Genomic DNA, 22,086 nt, shown 5'->3' on the forward strand with positions numbered 1-22,086 from the left:
ACAGTTGTCAAATGGATTACTGGTAATTAAGGGTTTCGGAGCAGTTACTAGAGAAGGAGTTGGAAAACTTGTGCCTTGTGCTTTAGCTGTCCCCAAACCTCGTTACACACAAAACGCACAGGGAGCCCTTGTTAAAATAGATTCTCGGACCCGTCCATGGGAAATACAGTTGAAACAGTGTAGACTTGGGCTCAGAAATACATGTGGGGGCCCCAGGTGGCCCCTGTTTGAGGGTCCCGGCCAGCACTGTGGGAAGGACAGGATTTTGTCATCGTAGCCATCTGGCTTCAGATCTCGTCTCTACAGATTCTTTACCAACTGGGTCATCTTCGGGCAGTTACTTACCGATGCTTCTTCTCTCAGAGCCTGTTTCCTCATCTGTAAGGTGGGGACAGATATCCAGTGATGGAAGGACTGAAGGGAGGAATGGGTCGGAGACCCTCACGGGGGTATTCCATAAATGACACCCCCCCAGTAAAGGGGGAAGCACAAGACCTGAAACATAAGAGGCATTTCAGGGGTTGATGGCCATTCGGTTTTCTAACTAACAGACGAGCGGGGCGTGTCCCCTCCGCATTGCAGCTCTTTGGATTTGGCAAAGGCTGAGTTTACTGGGACTCCATCTGGGTTTGAACTATCTAATCTCTCTACTAGAAGCAGATGAGGACTGGCTAAGACTGGCAGGTAATTTCGTTGTGGTTGACTTTGGCAAGAAGTTCGTGCCATTTGCTCTTTGGAAAGTGTCCCAAGGTGATGCCATGGGTACATGGGGATACAAACCAGTAAGTGGTGTGTCGCCGGGGTATTACTGAGCGGTTGGTTGTGTCCAAAACGGCTCTGCGTGGTCTCCACTGTGTGGCCCTCCGGAAGGGTTTGGGAGACACAAGAGGAGAATTCAGGCCCTGCTTTAGGGAGAAATGCCAGGGTTTAGGAACGCTCACAGGTTCACTACCTCAGGAAAACTAGTTTTCCTGCAACTTTGAAGTTTATTTCCAAGGAATACCTGCAGGGGTATTTTCCACTATTGAGTAAGTCATCCATCAAGTCCCTCTGATTCTTCTGTGAATAACAAGAACCGTTTCCACGGCACAGCGCATCTCCCACACTTGTCCCAGTGCGGGCCTGCAGTTGGTTTCACAGTCTGGCGGTTCTGTGCAGACGGTCATTTGTCGTTGTGTGATGGACCACAGTGTATCTGTTGCCTCCTGACTTCGCGTTTCCTTATTTATGATTCATCTGTTCGGAAAGTTCTTGTTGTGGGAGTGGGCTCAGTGCTCCCTGTTTGAAGGCTTCCCTGAGACCAGGACCCCTGACTGCAGCTTGGGAAGAAAGCAATGAGCCTCTACTGCTTGAGTGACTGGCTCGCCACTTTTAAGGCGTGCCATCAAGGAAAGGAACATTAAGCTGGAAAATTGCAGAAAGTGACATATGTGCCCCCCAGGGCCACACCCATGCTGAGCCGGCCCTGCAGGCCTCCTTGCTGCCCTTGCCTCATTTATTGCCATTAACACTCTCCACAGAGGAGCAAACAAAGTAAAATGAGCAAAAGTGACTGGAAACCTTCGAGATTAACTTTTAATACAAAGACAACCGGCTGCTTGAGAAAAAGTCTTGCTTAATATGCCCGCCCAAACCAACAATAAATTATATATTGTTTCAAAGGCTGTTGGCAAAGGAACGCGTGTAAGGCACTGAAATCATAATTGGCACTACTGTTTTGGCTGAGGGGCCAGTTCTGCATCAGGGACTTATTTTCCAGTTTTTTCCTCTGGGTTGTTGCAATCATTTGCTCTAGTAGGATCTAAAGTGAATGGCATGCGCAATAAACGTGCCCCCTCCCGGGGCTCACACAGGCGCTGTAAAACGCAAAGGCACACAGTGGGAGGCATCAGAGTGATTCACATACTGACCTTTTAAAAACCAAATGTGAGGGAAGAACATCTGAAGGCCCCGCTTAGCCCAGAATCCCACCCACAGGACTCCAGACCTGAGCGCAATGAGCTCAGCCTGGAGCCGCAGGGCAAAGCTGTCGTGGGGGTGAATTTTACTTTGGGGAGTCTAAGGAAGTGATTTTGCCCACATTGATCAACATAATTAGCCTTTGCTTTTGTGGTGCAAACCTAAGTTATGCAAAAAGAACTAATTAATCAAAGGCCTTTTATTTTTAGCTGCTATTCATAAAGGACTTGAAAGGAAAAATGTATTTTCAACTGACCAGTAATTCTATCAGAAAGAACAGGTGATGGATTTAAATTGGCGTCCGTGTGCTCAGATCTGAAAGGTCCGTTTCTCTCCTTTCCTCCCACGTCAGTGCCAAGAACGAGCATTCAGCTGTTAGGATGGAGCGGGCCTCTTGTTGTCGGTAGGTGGTGACGGTGACCTGGGCACAGGCTCTTACAACGTTCTGGCTTTGGAGATAAGTGTGACAGGGACTAAAAGAAAAGAAAAAATTGTGGGAGGCACCCGAATGAAACAAAGTAGCTGATATGCACCAATGATTGTTTTCCCTTAAAAATTAGACTAGACGAAAAATAATGAATATGACTAAAACAAGTTTGGTTAATTAAACCAGTGCCTTTATAGCTTTTAAAGGATATTAACAATTTAAACTTTACTCTAACTTCAATCTCAGAAATTGTTCCATTACCACCCTTCCCGCCATCATTTCCTTCCTGAGTTAGTTGCTAGTATCCTATCCCACATTCTCCCTGAATCAGCTTCAGGAAATGAATCCAAATAATTTACTATAACAGTCCTTGAATTGTGACTCCTGCATGGGATCCTAGCTGGCAAAAGAGCCCCAAGTCCTCCGCACTGATACATAAGCCACCAGGTGGGGACAAATCACGGACAGGGTGGTGAGGGGCATAGGTTTTAAAGCTGGACCCTGACTGAGGTACATGTGCATCCGGGTCATTTCAATAACAACACAAACAGGTAATGAAATTCTTCCGAACCTCACTTATTACGTCATGTGGGGGTTGAATGGTACCTAGGCTATTTTTCATATTTCTTCTCTGATAAGTAAGGCATTTAAAGCTATTCCTTTTCCTCTGAAAATAGTTATTGCTGTCCTTCCAACTCGAGAGCCACATGACCACAAAGTCAAGAAGTGCAGTGAACACCAAGCAGGACACGAGAGAAACCCACAACCGGGGACATGAGACCAAAGCCGCTGAAAACCAGGGGCAAAGGGGGAAATCTTAGCAGAGGTTGGGGGCGGGGGAAATGCACGTTCTTTTTAAAGAAGACAATAAGACTGAAGATTGATTTCTCAACAGAAATAACAGAATATAAGCATCAGAGGGACAACATCTTCAAAGTGTTGAAAGAAAAAGAATGTCAATGTGGAATTCTGTGCGTAGCTACAGAATATATGCACATATGTCTGCTAAAGAATATATGTAGCATATGTCTGCTACATATATGTATGTATTTATATGTGTATATACACACACATTCTTAAAGATAAAAGCAAAATAAAGATGTGTTCAGACTACCCACCAAATTCCCCTTTCAAATAAGAAACCTAAAGTAATTGTCATCAGTTGAGTAACTTGAAAGCAATTTTTTTAAAAAAAGTTCTTTAGATAAAAGGAACATTAGCTTGGATAGAGACATAGAAATGCGGATACAGAGCATGTGAAAAAGAAAATGAAGACCTTTCACCTGTTTGACAAATTAGGATAATAAAATATACATCTGATTTAAGTGCACCTGGAACATTGACTAACATCAAGAAAATGCTGGGCCTTCAGGCAAGCTGCAAGCAGTTTTAGGAGCTGAAATCCTGCAGTACAGCCTCTGACCACCATGGACTTGAAGTACCAAAACAAAACAAAAAAAAACCCTCAGAAAATCTCCAAATGTTTAGAAAATAACTACAATGAAAATTGAAAAGAAATTTAAATTGAATGGTAACTAAAATATGACACCTTGTAGAATGTAACCAAAGCCATGCATAGAGGGAATCGTGTGGCCTTAAATACATATGCTGAAAAGCAGAAAGACTTAAGTCAATAATTTGATATCAATTTTAAAGACATAGACAAATTTCAATGAATTAAACCTCCCAAAAGAGGGTAGAAAATAGTGAAGGTTAGAGCAGCAATTAATGAGATATAAAAATAACTGTGTAATCAAAGAATCAACAAAGCCAAAAGCTGGTTATTTCCAAAGGGAAATTAGCAAGAATAACAAGACAGAGAGAGAGAGAGAGTGAGTGAGTGAACGCACATTTATATTTGCCTCCTGGTAAAAGGGGTCCTCACTATATTTGGTGCAGCTATTCAAACTGTAATAAGAGAAAATTATAAGCAACTATATGCCAGTAAATCTGAAAATTGTAAATCATTTAAAATTCTCAATAAATGCTAAAAGAAAATGTACACATTTCTTGAATAACACACCTTCCTGACACTAACAAGAATAAAGAGATAATCAAAACAGTCCTTTTCCTATTAAGGAACTGAACCTGTTATTAAATAACCTCCCCACAGAGGAAACCCTGAGCCCAGATGGTTTCACTCGTGAATTCTCTCAACATTTAAGGAAGTAATAAAACCAATATTATGAAAACTCTTCCAGAGAATAGGAAAAAAAGAACATTTCCCAACTCATTTTATGATGCAATTAAACTCTGATAGGAAAACCTGATAAGAACATTACAAAAAGGAAAATTATAGGCAAATTTATCTTAGGAAAGTAGATGAAAAAAATTTAAACAAAAGATTAGCAAACCAAACCCAGCATGACATAAAAAGAGTAGTACGTTGTGACCAAATGTGCTTTCAGATTCAAAACTCAGTCAGTACAATTTATCACATTAAGGAGAAAGGAGAGGAAAATCATATGGACTTTCTTTCATTTATATCATTTTTATAGATATAAACAAAATACAGTATCCATTAATGATTGATACTTAGAATCTAGGAATAAAAGAACACTTTCTTCATTTGGTGAAGGGTATCTACAGACTATATCTGTATCACATTTAGTTGTGATTTATTGAAAGATTTGCCCTTCATATTGGCAGTGGGGGCAGCAGCATCCCCTCTGTCTCTTCTATTCAGTATCCTACTAGAGATCCTAATTAGTGCAACGAAGCAAGAAAAAGAAATGAAAGGCATCAGAATCGGAGAAAGGAATAAAATGGCAATATTTGGAGACAAAATGATTTTAAACACAGAAAACGCAAATGATTTACAGCCAAACTATTAGAATTATTAAGTGAATTTAGGAAGTTTGTCTCCTCCCAGATCGATAAAAACAAATTGCGTTTCTCTATACTAGCAATAAAGAAGTAGAATATTACATTTAAAAATTATATCTATGACTGTTTTGAAAAAGCATACATCTCTGAATAGAGAAAAGATGTACATGACCTTTACCTTAAAACTTAAAATCAAGCAAATGAAAAACATTATTGAGAGAATCAAGTTTCTGTCAACCAAAAGATACTCTGGAGTAAAATGGTAGGTCAGAAAAAGGGAGAAAATATTTGCCACCACTTCATTCAAGGACCAACTTGGCATGTGTTCTTTAAAATCCTTGCAGTTAGGTAGCAAAAGAAAAAGGACAGTGGAAAACGGGTAAAAGTTATAGCAGACACTTTCCAAAGGAAAACATTCGAACATCTAATACACGTGTGAACAGGTGCTCGGGGGGGAAATGCTCACTGACGTACAGCCCACAGCACTGCGCCCCCACACGAGAAGCTGAAATGGAAAACCAAGGCAATATCCAGTGTGAGCAAGAACATGGAGCAACTTTCGTACATGTTTGTGTACCTCGGGCGGGAGTGTGAATTGGGAACTCATTTGACATTTTATTGTGTAGCCAAATATTAGCATGACCTACGGCCCGGTGTTTTCACTGCTAGATAGTGCTACACGTGTGTTGGGAGACACGCACAAGCATGTTCATGTCAGTGGGGTTCATGAGGGCGTGTGCGTGCACACCGCTGACCACTCAAATGCCCATGAGCATCAGAATGTGTACATAGGGGGGCTTTAGAGGGAATGAGTGACCTTCAGTAGTACGGGTGGATACTGCACGTGTTGATAACGTTAAGTGACAAAAGCAAGACCTAAAGAAGGGCACAAGCATGATGGTCCTGCTTCTGTAAGGGCTGGATGCCACGGAAACCAGCCACACGTCCCACTTCTAATGCTGCTGCACATCAGTATGTTTGGGTGGGCGTGTAGTTTGTCTTTTAAAAAGGTGGAGAATGACAGAGTAACCCCCACACCTCTTGCTAACAGTTTCTTCGTTATTTGCTTGGGGCTTGGTTTCTTTTTTCATTTTCATTTCAATGGCTTTGATATTCAGAAGTACAACGCCCCACACCAGCCTCTAGCCTCGTCTGTCTCATGCTGCATGGTGGTGCCAGGTGCTGGCTTATTAGATTTTGGCTGCCGGAGGCAGTGCAGGGAAGACAGGTCTGGCCTCCCTCATGTTAGGGAATGGCACCCACCCATATCCAAGTACCGGGTGGAGCGTTGTGCAGCCATTAAAGTGAACGTGTGTGTGTGTGTGCGTAGAAACAGACACATCACAGAATGAGAGAGAGACTGATTTCGAGGGCTGTTCCTTATGTCTTACGTAACACAACTACTGTCTTGAATAATTTGTGAAGGGGTCCGTGTTATTTTTTAAAAAGATACACATATACATATTTGCGTGTGTATGTGTGCATATAAGAGAAATCACTGTATACCAAAGGGTTATTTCTAGATGGCAGGATTCATTTCCTTTGAGCTTATCTGCGGTATCTAAAGGTTCTGTGGTGAAGACAGTGGAGTTTTCTCAAGTAGGTGTGGTACTTTAAGGTGTCTCACTCATTATCTCCGTGTTCCCTAGTATTGAGGGAGACACCCATTTTCACCACAGTCTTTATGCCCCGAAGCAACCACACACTGGAACATTTTACATCAAAAGCATTCTCTGTGAGAGTCCACCAGCACCCACAGTGGCCGAAATAATTGTACCAACAGCCTCTAAACCCATAGGCCAGGGTGACGCAGTCTCAGCAACTTCCCTGATTCAGAGTTCAGCAGCTTTAATTTCCTGTGTGTTTTCCAACGTATTTTCCTTTCCAGAAATGGAGCAGAAATGCCAAGTTAGGCCAGGACAGTTCCCTAATTCTGACGACAGACTTTCTGAAGATAAGGAAAACCGGGTCCCTAGGTTAACACGTGAACCTGAAGCTACACGCTCACTTGCATTTTCTAACCCGCCACTCTCGCACCAGGGAGGGCCAGATGCGGCACACAGATGCTTTTGCAAAAGTCCATAAAGCAGACCTCATCACCGGGTGTGTCAGAGCCCGGAGATTTATGACAAAGTGATACATTTTCAAAGAGCGGCACAGAGAGTCTTTTAACACTGAATTTGTCGGAGCCCTTGCCGACATCAAACAGATGCCTTGTGCGTGGAGCACTGGCCTCTTAAACTTCAATGTTTCATATGTTAAGTGATTGGAAACCTGGGAGCCATGAAGTAATACTTTTCTCTGATTTGGAAAATTTGACTCTTTAACAATGAAACTTTAGATGCATATTAAGAAATACTTTGAGAAGTGGTATATAGTGTTTTCTTTATGGAGAGACTATCATTTGGTCACTCCTTCAAAGTTTACCAAAAATACTCTAAAATTCATTTCATCGTGTTAACAGGAGGTTGGGGTTTTTTTAACCCTCTCTACTTGTTCCCCCTTCACTCACCTACATTTCTTGTTGATTCCTTCTAGAAATCAAATAAGTACCACATGCCTGAGGCTTTAATAAACGACTTCTAAGTCGGGTCATTTGATTTGGGGCCTTAAGGAATAAATCTCATGCCAGGGGCCAGATCACTGTTGTGCCATGTTCTTGAATAAACACAGTGCCTCTCCTCAACTGAGGCGGTTGGCAGTGTTTACAACTGCGCATGCGTTTTAACCCAGTCGCAGTGAGCTGGTTATACTGGGCTTTCCTGGTTATCCATCACACTGTAAACCACAGAAAGCACACACACTGGAAGAAGCAAAGCCGAGCTTTGGTTTATGACTCTGCTCAACTCTCGGTCCAGCTAACTCTAACTGTGCCTTCAGCAGGATCGTAAGGGAGAGAGCTACTGCTTTTGGATTTGAGAAGCAAGTGGTACCCTCCATTCCGAATGCACGGGAGGAGCTGCCGGCCCACCCACCGTGACCTGAACCCTGCGCCGTAAATAACGGAGCGCAAACCAGGACTTTCCCAAGCGAAGAAACTTATGAGTTTCGCTCGACAGATGTTTCTTTATAGGGTTTTTACATTGCACATTTTTATTTAACAAATAAAGCAAACCTTCTTTAATTTGGATTCTATTACTCATTCTTCAAGGGAAAAGACTGAACTAAAAGGAATGAACATATATTGACTAGAAGGCACTAAAAAATTGTGGCCCACTACCTCAAAAGTTTGCTTCTGCTGGAGAAGGCATTACTACTAGTAACAAGAATAATTTTTCTTGAACACCTGCTGTATCGGGCATAATACTAGAGTCTCTTTAAATGTCTCATCTGATATTCAGTGTTAAATGGAAGAGAAAACATTTTACGCTCACGTGCACATCAGGGTGGACCCAGGGTTCTAGGCCAGGTGTGACTCTCCTTATGCGTCTGGCCTTTCCAGTACCTAGTTTCTGCATTTTATAGAAAATCTAAATGCAGGTGAAGTCTGCTCACGTGTTAGGCATTTGTTTGCCCCAAATGGAGGGAGCTGTCTGAGCTGGGGCCACACACAGGCTGCACAGAGTGGGGCTGGTGCTCAGGGAGGCAGTAGATGAGAGCCTTTTCTTCTCCTCCCGTGTTCAGATCCATTCGAGAAATCAGACCCAGATGCAGATGAATATGTCAGCTTTAATGCTGATAAAGCGAATTGGATAACGGGACTTTAGGTGAGCTGATGACAGGGCCTTGCTTGTCGATTTCCAGTCTCGATCTCAGGCCAGCCTGCCTCCAGGAACCTTCAGGACGAGGGGAGAGGATTCCTGCCTCTCGTCCATCTGGGGCTGGCCCCCTCCGGGGGACTGGTTCCACTCACTATGGACCATGCACACCATCTACCAGTCAGATCGCTCGACTCTCCTCTGGGAGCAAGTAAGAGATGGGGCCGGCAGCCAGGATTGCTGTGCTGGCAGAAGTTTTTTCAAGCGCTCGGAGGCAAACCAAAAGTCAGTTCTCTTAATGTTCTCCGGCACTTTCTTTTCTTAACCACTGAACCTGCAATGAACTGGATGCAGGACGAGCTGTTCCCCCGAACACACACACCGAGGAGGTCCCCCCCATGAGAGTCCAGCTCCCGTCCTCACAGAACCCCAGCCTCTTTCGTTTCTGCACCTCAGTCCAGAGTGCAGTTCAGGTTTGTCACCAGAAGGCACTGAAATGGGTCCAGTTTTATGCTGACCAACTTAGTGTCCAGCCTGGTTCTATCCTAGGATGCAGACTCTCTCCTCGTTCTCTTTCCTGTTTCAAATCACGGGGCCCGTGGCTCCACTAGGGGAGCAAATGCATCAAACCAAGTGACACTGTGTGGACCCTTCGGTCGCACAGAGTGAGCCAACACGGAGCTGTCTCAGATCTGATGGGCCCCTTTCAGGACCAGAGCTGCACAGAAGGACGGAAGTGGAGGTGTCTCTGCTCTAAGTTAAAACGCAGCAAACGGTGAGTCTGTCATTGCCAAAATCTGAAATCTTGCCCCGCAATCGTCACTGTCAGTCCGGTGCCTGGGTAGAGCTGAGTCTCCTTCAGCAACTGCGGGTGAGAAAGGGGGACATTCCTTTAGGACCCCAGAAGCTGAGCGGTCGAAAAGTCCTGAGACACTGGTCTCCCTACCCTGTGTACATGAAGGCTTCCCATGTGTCCCCCGAGTCTCCCCTTGGACCTTGTGATTCTGAAACCAGTGTACACTGAAGATGCTCTAAACATCTAAACCAAAGTGAATAAATGAATGACTGAATGAAGAATGAATGAATGAGTGAACCATCGATTCATGGCAAATAGGCCCCTGAAGACCTGCCTCGTGGTTGCTACCGTGGCCTCTGCCTGTGGGATTGTAGGAACAGGAGGAGCCAGCTCTGAGGGACATTGTTTCCAGGTGGAGAACTGCCTTTGGCCCATTTCTCACCGAGGGAGCTGCTGATGCTTCTGGGCCCCTCTGGTTAAGACTGATCCCCCACCACGTGTTCCAAAAAGCAGGATCCCTCCACCACTTTGGAATCGCATAACGTGTGCTGTGTCCATGGTGGGACTGCATGACCCCACCAGGAGGTGGTCTCGCTGAGACCCACTCTGTCTGTCGGTCATGGTCCTGCCTGGCCTTCCTGCCTTCGTAGCTCTTCCCGGGCATGTTCTTTCCAGGCACAGACAGTCCCTGTGCCCCCTCCCCAGCCACACTGTGTCATCACTGAGGCCACCTAGTAAGTCCTGCTCAGTCTGCAAGGGCGGGGAGGAGGGGGTTCCGGGTGCACTTACTGACTCGACCAGGGACTCGGATTCCGGGCCACATCATACCGTCTTTTGCCATTTGGAGGCATTGTTTGATGAATGTTTAATGGTAGTGGAGGTACTGGGGCCTCTTTTTTCCCCCAATTAAAAATCTGTGCCTTAATGAATCTTTGGCAAACCTATTGATTACCCTCTGAGTAGGGAAAAGTCCAGCAATCCCATAAAAATGAGCAAGTGAGTAGATTCAGTGACAACGACCGGACTAAACACCTGGAGGGAAAATGCTGTAACCTGACCTTACTCTAGGCCTAACTATAAAGAGTTAAACTATTATGATGGACTCTAGAAGCATACTTGAGGAATTGCCAAGGTTTCCATTATAATCCTTTCATGTCAGGAGTTTATATTCTGTCACATTTAGTTTGGCCATGAATTGGAATATAATACTAAGTCTCACTTCAAGTTTAGACCTTATCGTTTTCAGACTCTTATCTGTGCTCACACAAGAAAACACACTCGCACATTGCAAGTCACAAACCCACTTCTGTTCAAAAATCCTTTCTTTCTATCCCAAGGTAGTGCTTCCTTCGTAAAGAGAATTTCGCTGCTCTCTTGGGCAACTCCCCAAACTATCTTGCATTTCCCGTCTCCCCATCTACTTCCTGAATCCCATCTTTTCATCTCTTTACTCATTTATTCATTCAGCAAACAAACTATGCACTCACTATGTCCAGGAAACTATGCTGGAAATACATGAGCGCCAGCAGGCCGCAGGAGCACCGAGCAAGTCCCGTCACTCACTCCTGCGCGTGTCACAGTCTTCTAAGCTGTAAACTGGAACGAGCACATTTCTGGTCGCCGGGCCTGACAACGCTGTAAACTCTGAACGAAGGCTCGCTATTGGCGAGGCCAGGGACAGACCCGTTGATGCAGACAAATCCAAAGGTCATTACAGCAATTTCTCCCGATGTGCACATTTCCTGGGACAGACCCTCAGCGGTGCACAACCCACACACGTCTGAAGGCCTCAAGGGCATCCGCTCTGTACTCAAGGCAACATCTGCCATAGACTTTTCTCTCTTGTCTCAATAATTTCTGGTTAAATGCATACAGACAGTGACCAAAACATTCTTATCTAGATAAATGATGATAAGGTTATATGTTCATTTCACAGTCTAGTTGCCTTATTTTGTATTTTATTTTTTCATGTCTCATAAAATTGTTATGTCAGAGTTGCATTGTTTATTTTAACCTGTGCTGGTGTAGGTGGAATAGAGTCCTACTTTATTTTATTATTTACTCCTTGATTTTCTGTGATAGTCCCCACCTGGTACAGCAGATCGTTCATGCAAAGTCTGCAACAGTTCCAGACCTGCTTCGGAAGTTAAGCAACTGCTTTGTAGTTTGAGGTGTTAGGGACAACTCTGCTCATAGAGGATGGCATACGAAGTTCAGGAAACATTCCTCAGGCAAACCGAATGGTGCTCTCAAGGAACGTGGACGCAGAAAACTTACACGGAGACCTGTGACATTTTTAGAAATCACCTTGCGTGCATCTCGCATTTTGAACTTGTGGAAACTAAGGCAGAGAGATGTGAGTGATTTGCCAAAAGCCATCCAAACAGTTGATGGCCAGGCCAAGAAGCCCGGCCTACGAATTCTCATCATAGATTTATTCATTCGTTTTTCATCTACTCACTCTTTCATTCATTCGGTAAGCGTGTGTCAGGCAACTTTTACATTCCAGGGGTTGTGCTAGATGCTTAGAGGTAAACGGGGCAGCCCCGCCCTCACAGAGCACACACCGGGGAGGAGTCTCTGGGGACAGGGTACTATCCAAGGAAATGGAAGTGCAATGGAAGCCTAAGTACTGGACGCAGTGAGGACACTCAGGGGAAGTCCTGGCGAGTCTTGATGCTCCTGGAAAACTTCTGGGAGGAAGAGAAATCTATGACGAAACCTGAAAAAAGATGAAAACCAGACAAAGGGAAGATAGAAGACGTGGGCAGGACTAGTGGAAAGTTCCTACCCACACTAGACCCAGCAGCAGGATGACTATTACAACTCTTTATACAAAACAAAGACATCACTGTCGCTCTGAGATGATGCCAGGCCCCCTGAGGATCGACACTGTCTACACAATATGGTGCAAATGATCTGTATTTCATTCTGCTGATTGGGCAGAGTGGCTCACGCAAAATGTTCTCAGCCTCAGTGTGTGGTGGCGAATTTCCTCACCTGTGCTCACCTTTTTATGTTGCTTTAGCCAGTGATTTTCTCGATTTTCAAACTACTCAGCTCAGACAGTACTTTCTATTCAGCATGTTCTGTGAACCCAGTTTTAGGAGTGAAAACAACAACAAAAACCCTGGAAAAACACTTTCTCTTATATTCAACAAATCTTTCACCGATTTAAAAATTCACTAGAAGTGCAAGTAGATTATTCAACTATAATTCAGTCCATCGTTTTGGAATTTCACGTTATCACAGAAGACTAGGGAAGCTTTGAGGTCTATGAAGAGTATTGTTTATGGGATTACAGGAATAAATGGACCATTTCGGGAGAGAGACATACCGTGATGCTTTTTTGTTTACTACGAGGTTGTCTAACTAATAGGTGTGCAGTGAAGGTTTTGAGTGTATGAATGTCTGAAACTATAAGGAAATGTATAAAATCAACATGAGGTCTCACGTATACAACTCAAACCATTTTTTAGTGGTTTCAGGTATTTGTAAGTTAGCTCCTCATACAAAATAGAGGCATCATTACTCACTTTGAGCTAATAGCAAATGCTCTAATTGCTAAGGCTGCGTATGCTGTGACTGATCCCACTCTCTGATAAAACGTGTTGAACAAAACCATGGTGTCTGTTGGAAACTTTGCCTCACCCCCCTCCCCACCAGGAAACCACATCTTCTCACATCCCGCACCCCCAGACAGGAAGAGCGGTCCCCTGCCTGAGAGAATCGTGTGCTCTTAGATGGATAGAATCCAGACACACGTTAGTGGACGACTTAAATCATCCCACATGGGATCCAGAGAGAGCACATTTCACTTAAAAAAATTTTTTTTTAAATGTCCATATGTTTGTTTGGCTGGAAATCAAGTTTCATTACATGCTCCTATTATTCCACTGTGTAACAATTTTATTTATAGGGCATTCACACAAGGACTAATTTCTTTGATAGAAAGGCTGCTAATGCTTATTTAAGTTCACTATAATGAAAACAATATTGTTGGAGCTACGAGAAAATGTCGAACCTGCAAACTGTGCCTATGGTCCTTCCCCTCGTCATGAAAAGTCACAGTGTCAACCTATTCTTTCGGCTCCTCACACAGATGTGCCCGAAGGTGGACAGGAACTTTATTAACACTGGCAATTTGTGTGTAAAACAAGCACAGTGTGCTTCATCTCCACTTGGCCCTCAGGAGTCTCCCTGGTGCCAGGCCACGTTTGAATGTCAAACTCACATACAGAACGCACATATCTTAGAAGATGAGGTGGGAAGCAGGCAGTTTGACTTCCGAACGCCCCATATGTATGCACAGATACAGTAGAAATGGCGAACTTGAGTTTTGGGCTACCACGCACAGCCATGTTCGCTCAGGTCATTTGCTCCAAGGCTGAACGTAATTTACGTTGTCTGAGATATTAAAAGCACACTGACGTCGAGGCAGATGCTGGCCTATTTTCCCACACCGATCCTTAGGTAATTAGATTAGGCTCTGTAAACAAAGGCTTGGCTTGACAACCTCATTTTTTTTTCCTTCAGCGTGGTCTGGTAGTAATCAAAGATGCCTCGGTATTAACTTTAGAATGTATATGCTCTCAGCGAAGGCAGTTTTCTGTTTCAAGATTGTCACCTTTGTGTTTCTGATGTTTACATTTTTGCTTACAGATGTAGCAGGGAGCAAATACATCAGTTCATGTGTAATTGAATGGTGTGGTTATCCCAACTTCTGGAAAGTATCTTGTCAGCCATCAAAACCATATGTTCGAAGTTAAGCCCTGATAATATTTTAATTCAATTAACATTTTCTTTTTCCTCAGGACATCCTGGTCAAAGTGGATTGTGATGTACACAAATGAGAGATCTTGCATTAGACAGAACTGCATAGAAAGCCAGGGTGAAAATCGATACTTTATAAAAATCATTTTGAGTGGCTTTGATCTTTGTTACATTCTTATTTTCATCAAGTACAAAGATAAAGAAATGAGCCATCTTAAGTATTTTCAAAAAAGATAAAACTTTCATTGTACTTTCAAACTAGAGGCTGCCTACACTTTATCCATTATTTGTTGGCAAATGTAACTTCTCTTAGAGACCCCACAATGTACACTCAGTAAATGTTCCCAAGAGAAAAAAATACCAGTTCAGTAATCCAATGCCCTATTTCACAGAGGAACCAAATGCATTTCAGAATGGCAGACTCTCCTTCCTTTTCAAAGGTGAATAATATTCCACGGACGTGTGTACCACATTTTGTTTACCCATTCAGTCTTCAACGGGGCACTTGAGTGGCTTTGCCTTTTTGCTGCTGTGAATAGCACTGCCATGAACATGGATCTACAAATATCTCTCTGAGACCCTGCTTTCCATTTTCTTGGTCATAGGCCCAGAAGGGGAATCACTGGACCAAAAAGTAGTTCTATTTTTAATTTTCCAAGGAGCTGTCATTCTGTTTTCCATGGCAGCTGCACCCTTTTACACGTACCCCAGCAGTGCATGTTTTCTGGCCCCATCCACATCCTCGCCAGCACTTGCTTCCTTTGTGTTGATCGAGGGAGGTCCCACTGCCCTGTGTGGTTTTGACTTGCATTTCCCCAATGACTAGTGGCGCTGAGTAGCTTTTCATGTACTTCTTGGCCATTTATGAATCTTCTTTGGAGAAATGTCTCCGGAAGTCTTTTGTCCACTTTTTCATCTTTGCCTCGTCGTTGCTGAGTTGCAGTTCTTTCTGTGGCCTGGGTGGTAACCCACCTACCAAGTGATTTGCAGATATTTCCTCCTGCTGCAGAGGATGCCTTTCACCATGGTGACGGTGTCCTTGGATGCACAGTAGTTTTTAATTTTGATAAAGTCCAGTTTACATTTACCTGTGTTGTCTCTGCTTTTGGTGTCATTCCAAGAAGTCACTGCCAAGTGTAATGTTAGTAAGCTTTCCCTCTGCGTTTTCTTCTAAGATTTTTATAGCTTAACTCTTATGTTTAGGTATTTGATCCATTTGAGTTAGTTTTTGAATATGATGTCATGTAGGGTCCAACTTCATGTTAAATTGCTTTTAAAAAAATAGTGTGTGTGTTTAAATAAACTGTAGTGAGGCCATCAGAGCTTGGGCACCACTGCTCATTCGTAGCAGAGTTAACTCATCTGAAGTAAAGGATACCGTGTTATTCCAAATCTACGTAATGAATACCCACCTGTAACTCACGGGCCATAGGTGGTAGACGTGAAGCTTGTCTATTTACAAGGAAAGGTGTTTGTTTCAAAAACAAATAACCTTATGCCAGCTAAGAAGTTAAAATTTAGAATTTCAAGAGTAAACTTGTCTCCTGAAGGCAGACAGACTGCAGTTTTATGGAAAGTAAACTGCAGTGGAAACATGTAATTCCAGTGACACATATGCAGACAGAGTCCACAGTGCCGTGAAAATTCTGTGCTAAGTATCCTCCATGGATGTGTCATGGGGAACAGAGGCAAAAAATCTCTGTTGCTCAAGAAGCTTTGTATTTCGTGAAAATCAGACAGCTAGTATCTGCCACATAGAAATAATTCCATAACATGCTGGTGGTCGTTGGGCACAGCCTTAACCCTATGAGAACATGTATGTAGTTGCCAAGAGATACCGGTGTTCGCCATGTAAGGGTGGCACGCCAGGCTTGTGCAGAAATGCCAGACAGTCCGCAAGGGAGTTGGTGCAGACCAGACATTGGCCTGACTGAACTTCAGCAGACAGCGCAGCGCTTTCCAATCTGGTTAAAAAATAAGGGACCTTTTTAGTTTTATGTTTTCTGGTTTGGGTGGTGGTGTTAAAAAAAGTAGGAAATAAAGATATAATCATGAGCATTTTCTCTCATGCCCAAGGGTCATCTGTCCTTTAAAAAATACACTCACACATACACACACCTGTGCAATGCACGCAATCCAGGGAATAGACATTCCATGTGTTGTGTTTTTATTAATATGCACGGTTGTACTAATATATCTGTATATTCCAGTGAATTTCTCCCTGACAGAACACACAAGTATTTTCAGTCCAGAGAAAGGCCAGGCGAAGACACCCTGGGCACCAACATCTTCATATCCACACACTGTTTGAGTGCGCGGGACAGTTCCCTCCGTGGCTCATAACCACAGTGCTTGGTGTTTTCAGTGTTCCCCTCGAACATGATGTGGGCGGCCCTCTCCACATCCTTGTCATCTGGATCTCATCCCCTTGCAGGCAAGATATTCGCCCACATGGCCCTCCATCTGTGCAGAATTGTTCAGGGATCTTAAGGATGATTTACTTAAAATTCCAGGCATTTCAATGTACTGGCAAGAGAGACTAATTTAAACATAGAATTATATTTCTTTAGGGATGCTCTATACAAGTTCATGGTCATTGTTAGTGGCTTTATTAGCTATTTTCAAAGATAGATATAACTAAATTTTGACAAGTAATTTTTTAAAAGGGGCTCTAAAAATGACTTCGGCCTCAGAACAACAGCCACATGGGTGGGTGCCCGGGTGGGATTCTGTGAGTCTGGCATAAAGACGGACTTGAGACTGGCCCTGGTGCAGAAGTCAGCTCCTCCTCTAGAACTGCCCCGGCAAAAACAAGGCCCCCCAGCACCCTAGGAAGCTTCTCTGCACCCGTCCATGGGGACTTAAACTCAATAAATAGGGATCCCAGCTGAGCACTGAGATGACACTTCAGGCATTAAAAACCAATTGAGGGAATTGAATAAGGCTGAAGGAGACACGGATGGAGACAGATGATTACATTTGGGAATTGGACATTCGGGGATGTCTGCTGAACTTTAGTTACAATTATACCTAGGATTTTTAATGGCATGAGATGAGCTTTGTATCTATTTTACTTGTATTTTGCTTTTAGACATTACTGACACATACGGTCAGGACCATACATTCCTAGCTGAACTCATTTTCCTTTGATCGGCAGTGGACATTACTTAACCAGTCAGACAGCAGCAAGAACTTGCTCAGCAGCAATGCAGTGGATGAGAGTAAAAGTAGCTCAGGTCTTTTACTTTCGTTTTCACAAGGGCCTCCATACACAGTGGTGCGTGACAATCCACAGGGGCAAACTCGGAAACGTTAGGAGAAACACAGAGTAAAGTATTAACGAAGGGAAAAACAGACGGCTGTAGACTAAATGGGTGCGCCTCCCTCATCCAATTCGTATGTGAAAATCCTAATGCCCCATGTGGTGAGAGAAAGAGGTGAGGGTCTTTGGTGCTTGCATCATGGTGAGGTGATTACGTCATGCGGGAGGAGCCCTCATGAATGGGGTTAGTGCCCTTCATAGAAGAGGCCCTGGGGAGATCCCTGCCCACTTTCACCTTGTGAGGGCACAGCCTGCAACCTAGTCGAGGATCATCGCCAGGACCTACGGTGCTGGCACCTTAGCCTGGAACTTCCGGGCTCTCGGAATGTGAGAAATGCATTTCCATCCAACCAGTGGTATTTTGTTAAAATGGTCCAAAGGACCAAAGACAGGGTTTATGTTTTCTGTTTCATGCTGTTTTCAAAAGCATCGAAATCGATAAAGTGTCCTTTTAAAATAGACACTGAGGAGTAAGTTAGTATTTAAACATGCACTATTCTCCTTTAAAGAAACCATATCATGGAGAAAGAATGATACCATAACATTCCCCCTTTACTTCTATGAAGTGTCGAAATCCAAGGATTACTTTTTAATGTCATTCTTCAACTGATTATTTTCATTGCCAAGTCCTATACAATCTAAAAACATTCCTGTGGCACTTTTCCAAAGCCGTTCGTACAGCAAAAGTTTCCATTTAAAGCATAAGTCGTTTTTTCTCCAATAGGACACACTGCATGTAAGGAGGAGCGGCCATGCAGTGTGCAAGACTGTCACACGCGCAGCACCACAACCGAGTAAACTGGGCAGAGGGTGCGAAAACAGCATTGCAAATGTCAGTGCTTAAAAGCAGGGAGAAACCCAAGTCCACTTCACAGACTAAGAAATATTAGCCAGGAAAAATATAATTTAGGTCAGAGTCGAAACATACCGAAATCAACACCCAACTCCTGTTTTTGAAAGAGTAAAACGGAGTCCCAGGAAGTAAGGAAGGTCATGCTGAAACATCTTCTCTTTTCTGATTAGATTTATTTCCTCTGTTGAAACACAGAGGCACTCGTAGAACGCAAGCTCCTTCAGGGTAGGGACTTTTATCTGTGAATGCTCACTGAATTAATACATATGCACTCGGTAATCTGGGTGGAACAGCGCACCAGCATAAGGATGTGAAGACATTTAGAAAGAACAAATGTGGTTTTCTATGCATATCATTCACCCAGCAGAAAGACAGAAAAGTTGGCAAGGATTTCGAACTAACAATGTATGTATATTTTGAACAAAGAATGTTGGCTGAGTATGCCTTCACCCTGGGGGAGAGGGGCCAGGTGCCACAGTCCCAGGTACCTGGAGAACTAGGAGGGGAGGAGAAGGCAGCCTGGGGACTTTGGCAGAGGCCACATCGGCTGGGAAAGGACAGGCAGGGACACCTTTCTCCTGCCACGCCTCCTCTTCCTTCTCGTGCCGACTTCTGGGCTGTGAGAATGCATTGCTGTGTCATCTGGCAGCCATGGGGTGACCACAGGATGACAACCGTCAGGAAAAAGGCCAATACGTGGGGAGAGAATGGAGAGGAAAGCCTGGGCCCTTAGTGACAGCTTTGGACATCTATACCAAGCCCAAGAACGCTTCTCTGACTGTTCTGGGTGGGACTCTGTAAGGCATAGCTGCCCCGGACTTCTACAGCCCAAATCACTTGGTACTGATCCTTTTAGTTCTTAATATGTTTCGGAAGAGTCAGAAGGCATTCTATTACGATGCATCATCTTTCATTCCAGGTAAGACATCTGTGAATTCAATTGAGCAGGCAGGAAGAAAGTAAAAGGCTAAAATCAGGCCGCGCCCCTGATGGCAGGGATTGAAAAAAAGGGGGGGCAGATACATAAGAAACGCATCAGAGATGGACTCATGCAGAACTTGGGGACTAGGTGTGGGAAAGTTAGGAGGAAGGGGAAATGACAATACTTCTGTTATTCCTCGCGTGTGGGGCTGGCAGCAAAGCCGCACCCTCAGCTCCAAGAAGAGGAGCATCAGGACCAGAGGCAGGATTAGGGGGAAGCGGGTCAGGCTGCCTTCCCCTGGGATCGCCGCTCAAGGGACGATATCGAGGAGCAGACAGACATCCAGCAAGGAAAACGGGCCCGGTGCTCAGAAGCAAGATGCGTCTCAGTTGCAATTATGTGAACCAGACACACAGAGGGGAGTGTTTGGTGATTTCCATGGTGTAAAGAATCCCACGATGGCCAATTTCAAGCCACTAGCTTGTAAAATTTCTGAAAATGTTAGAGCTGGGAGCTAGTAAAAGGTGACTCAAAAACAACTCAGAAGTAGAATAATTGCTGTTATTGGAATTGGAGGTACATGCATGAACTCATTACATATATGCACATCTGTTGTGTATGTATGAATGTATATACAATTTAGACTATACATAGAAAACATACATAAATAAAGTTGTAAATGCATGTCTATACATACACACATTTATCCCCAGTTCTTCTCACCAGGGGTCTGGGGGGAACAGCTGTACCCCAATAGAACGAGTCTACTTAATGCCCAGATCTTGACTTCTGAGTTTCACGTTCCATTAAATTGGAACCAGCAGGCCTTGGAGAAACGACCGATGCAGTGGCTAGGGCAGGAAAAGTACAAGATGAGCCCAGTACGTCTTTCTGGGCTGTAAAATAATGCAGTGTTCAGAGAATGTTTTCTCCTTCCGACACCGCCGTGTTGTGAATGTTGGTAGGCTTGATGTGGCCAAGAGGCCCCTTAAACTACCCTCTTCTTTTTCAGTATTTTCTTTTCTCTGTTCTGATCAGGTGTTTCCTGCTTCCTTTACTTCTGCATCGCTGATTGGACCCTCTGCTTCATCTCTGCTACTGTTGATGCCCTGTAATGGATTCTTCATTTTCGTGACTGTATTCTTCATTGTTGACCGGTTCTTTTTTGTTTTCTATGCCCGCTTTTACGTTTTGTATCTCTTTGTTGAAGTTCTTACTAAGTACCTGTACTCTTCCTTTAGGTTCATTGAGCATCCTTATGACCAGTGTTTTTAATCCTGCATCTGGTAGATTGCTTGTCTCCATTTCGTTTAGTTCTTTTTCTGGAGTTTTGTTCTCTTCTTTCACTTGGACTACGTTTCTTTCTCTCCTCGTCTTGGCAGCCTCCCGGTGTTGGTTGTTATGTAGTAGGCGGGGCTGCTTTGTCTCCTGGTCTTGATAGAGGAGGGGCCTGATATAGTAGGTGTCCTGGGGGGTTCAGTGACGCAGTCCCCTTGGTCACCAAGCCAGGTGCTGCAGGAGTGACCCTTGTGAGAGGCGTGTATGCCCTCCTGCAGTAGTTGAATCTCCACTCCCTTCAGGGGCAGGAACTGCCCTGCGGGCTGACGGGTTGTGAGGACTGGCCGTGCCTGCAGTGGGGAAGCTGCAGTGCAGGACCCCACCTCCTGGAGCAGGGTTTGCTTCTGCAGGGCTCTGGTGCCCGCTGAGTCTCCCTGTGGGTGCGCCGTCTGTGAGGGTGGTTGGGTGGTGGTCTGAAGGGGACCACTGGGTGTGCTGGTTGTGGAGCCTCTTGCGAGGTGCAGGCCGAGCTCAGGCACCACTAGTGCCCTGCCCGGGGCTGCCTGGTACGAACTATAACGTGATCTGCAGGTGGTTTCCCCTTGTGCTGGGCTTGAAGGTACCTGGGAGGGGCCAAGCTGCAAAGTGAGCTCGGCTGCCCCTAGTCCTGGGCTTGGGGCTGCTTAGCAAGAGGTAGTGAGCACAGTCAGGCCAGATGCTGCTTGTTTGGGGTTTGTGAACTTGAGAGGTTTTAGGAGAGCCCACAGCATGAACCAGAATAGGCTGTTTGTATGAAAAAGCCTCTGGAAGTGGCTTGGGTGAGCCTGCAAGTTGAGTGGGTGGGGTCTCGAGAAATCACAGGGTGGGGTGAGCAGGAGGTGGATGGAGACTCAGGTATAGCTCACACCTGAGTCTTTTGGGGCAGAGCTCAGCAAAGGAATAACGGCTTCTGACAGCACTCCTGTGTGGGAGAAAGCTGCCCCCCTAGCCCTTGCTGGACAATTCAGTTCCTCCTCATATGTCCCTGGCGCCTCTTGAGCTGGAGCTCAGAGCGAGGGAGTCTTCTAGCAGGTAAGTCCCTGTGCGGGCACTTGGAGGACCGCCGGGGACTCCAGCATCCCCTTCCCACACAGCCACAATCCTGGCTTGTTTTCACAGCCAAAATGTATGGAGATTTCTCTGGCACTAGAATCCTGGGCTGGGGGGCTTGGTGTGGGGCTAGGACCCCTCTC

The 22,086-nt window shown here is 44.6% G+C and overlaps 1 protein-coding gene across 1 annotated transcript in view; it reads right to left on the bottom strand.

Moving 5' to 3' along the window:
• Positions 1 to 2,283: 2,283 nt before the first annotated feature.
• LYPLAL1 (lysophospholipase like 1) overlaps positions 2,284 to 22,086 on the bottom strand; it is a 48,244-nt gene continuing 28,441 nt past the window's right edge. Inside the window, exon 5 of the mRNA XM_037069451.1 lies at positions 2,284 to 2,432. Within this exon, the coding sequence (XP_036925346.1) occupies positions 2,328 to 2,432 (105 nt within the window). The 3' untranslated portion in view covers positions 2,284 to 2,327. The remainder of the gene's footprint in view (positions 2,433 to 22,086) is intronic.

The sequence above is a fragment of the Sturnira hondurensis genome, unplaced genomic scaffold (genome assembly GCF_014824575.4).
Source record: "Sturnira hondurensis isolate 20B ecotype Veracruz unplaced genomic scaffold, ASM1482457v3 Scaffold0018525, whole genome shotgun sequence".
NCBI lineage: Eukaryota > Metazoa > Chordata > Mammalia > Chiroptera > Phyllostomidae > Sturnira > Sturnira hondurensis.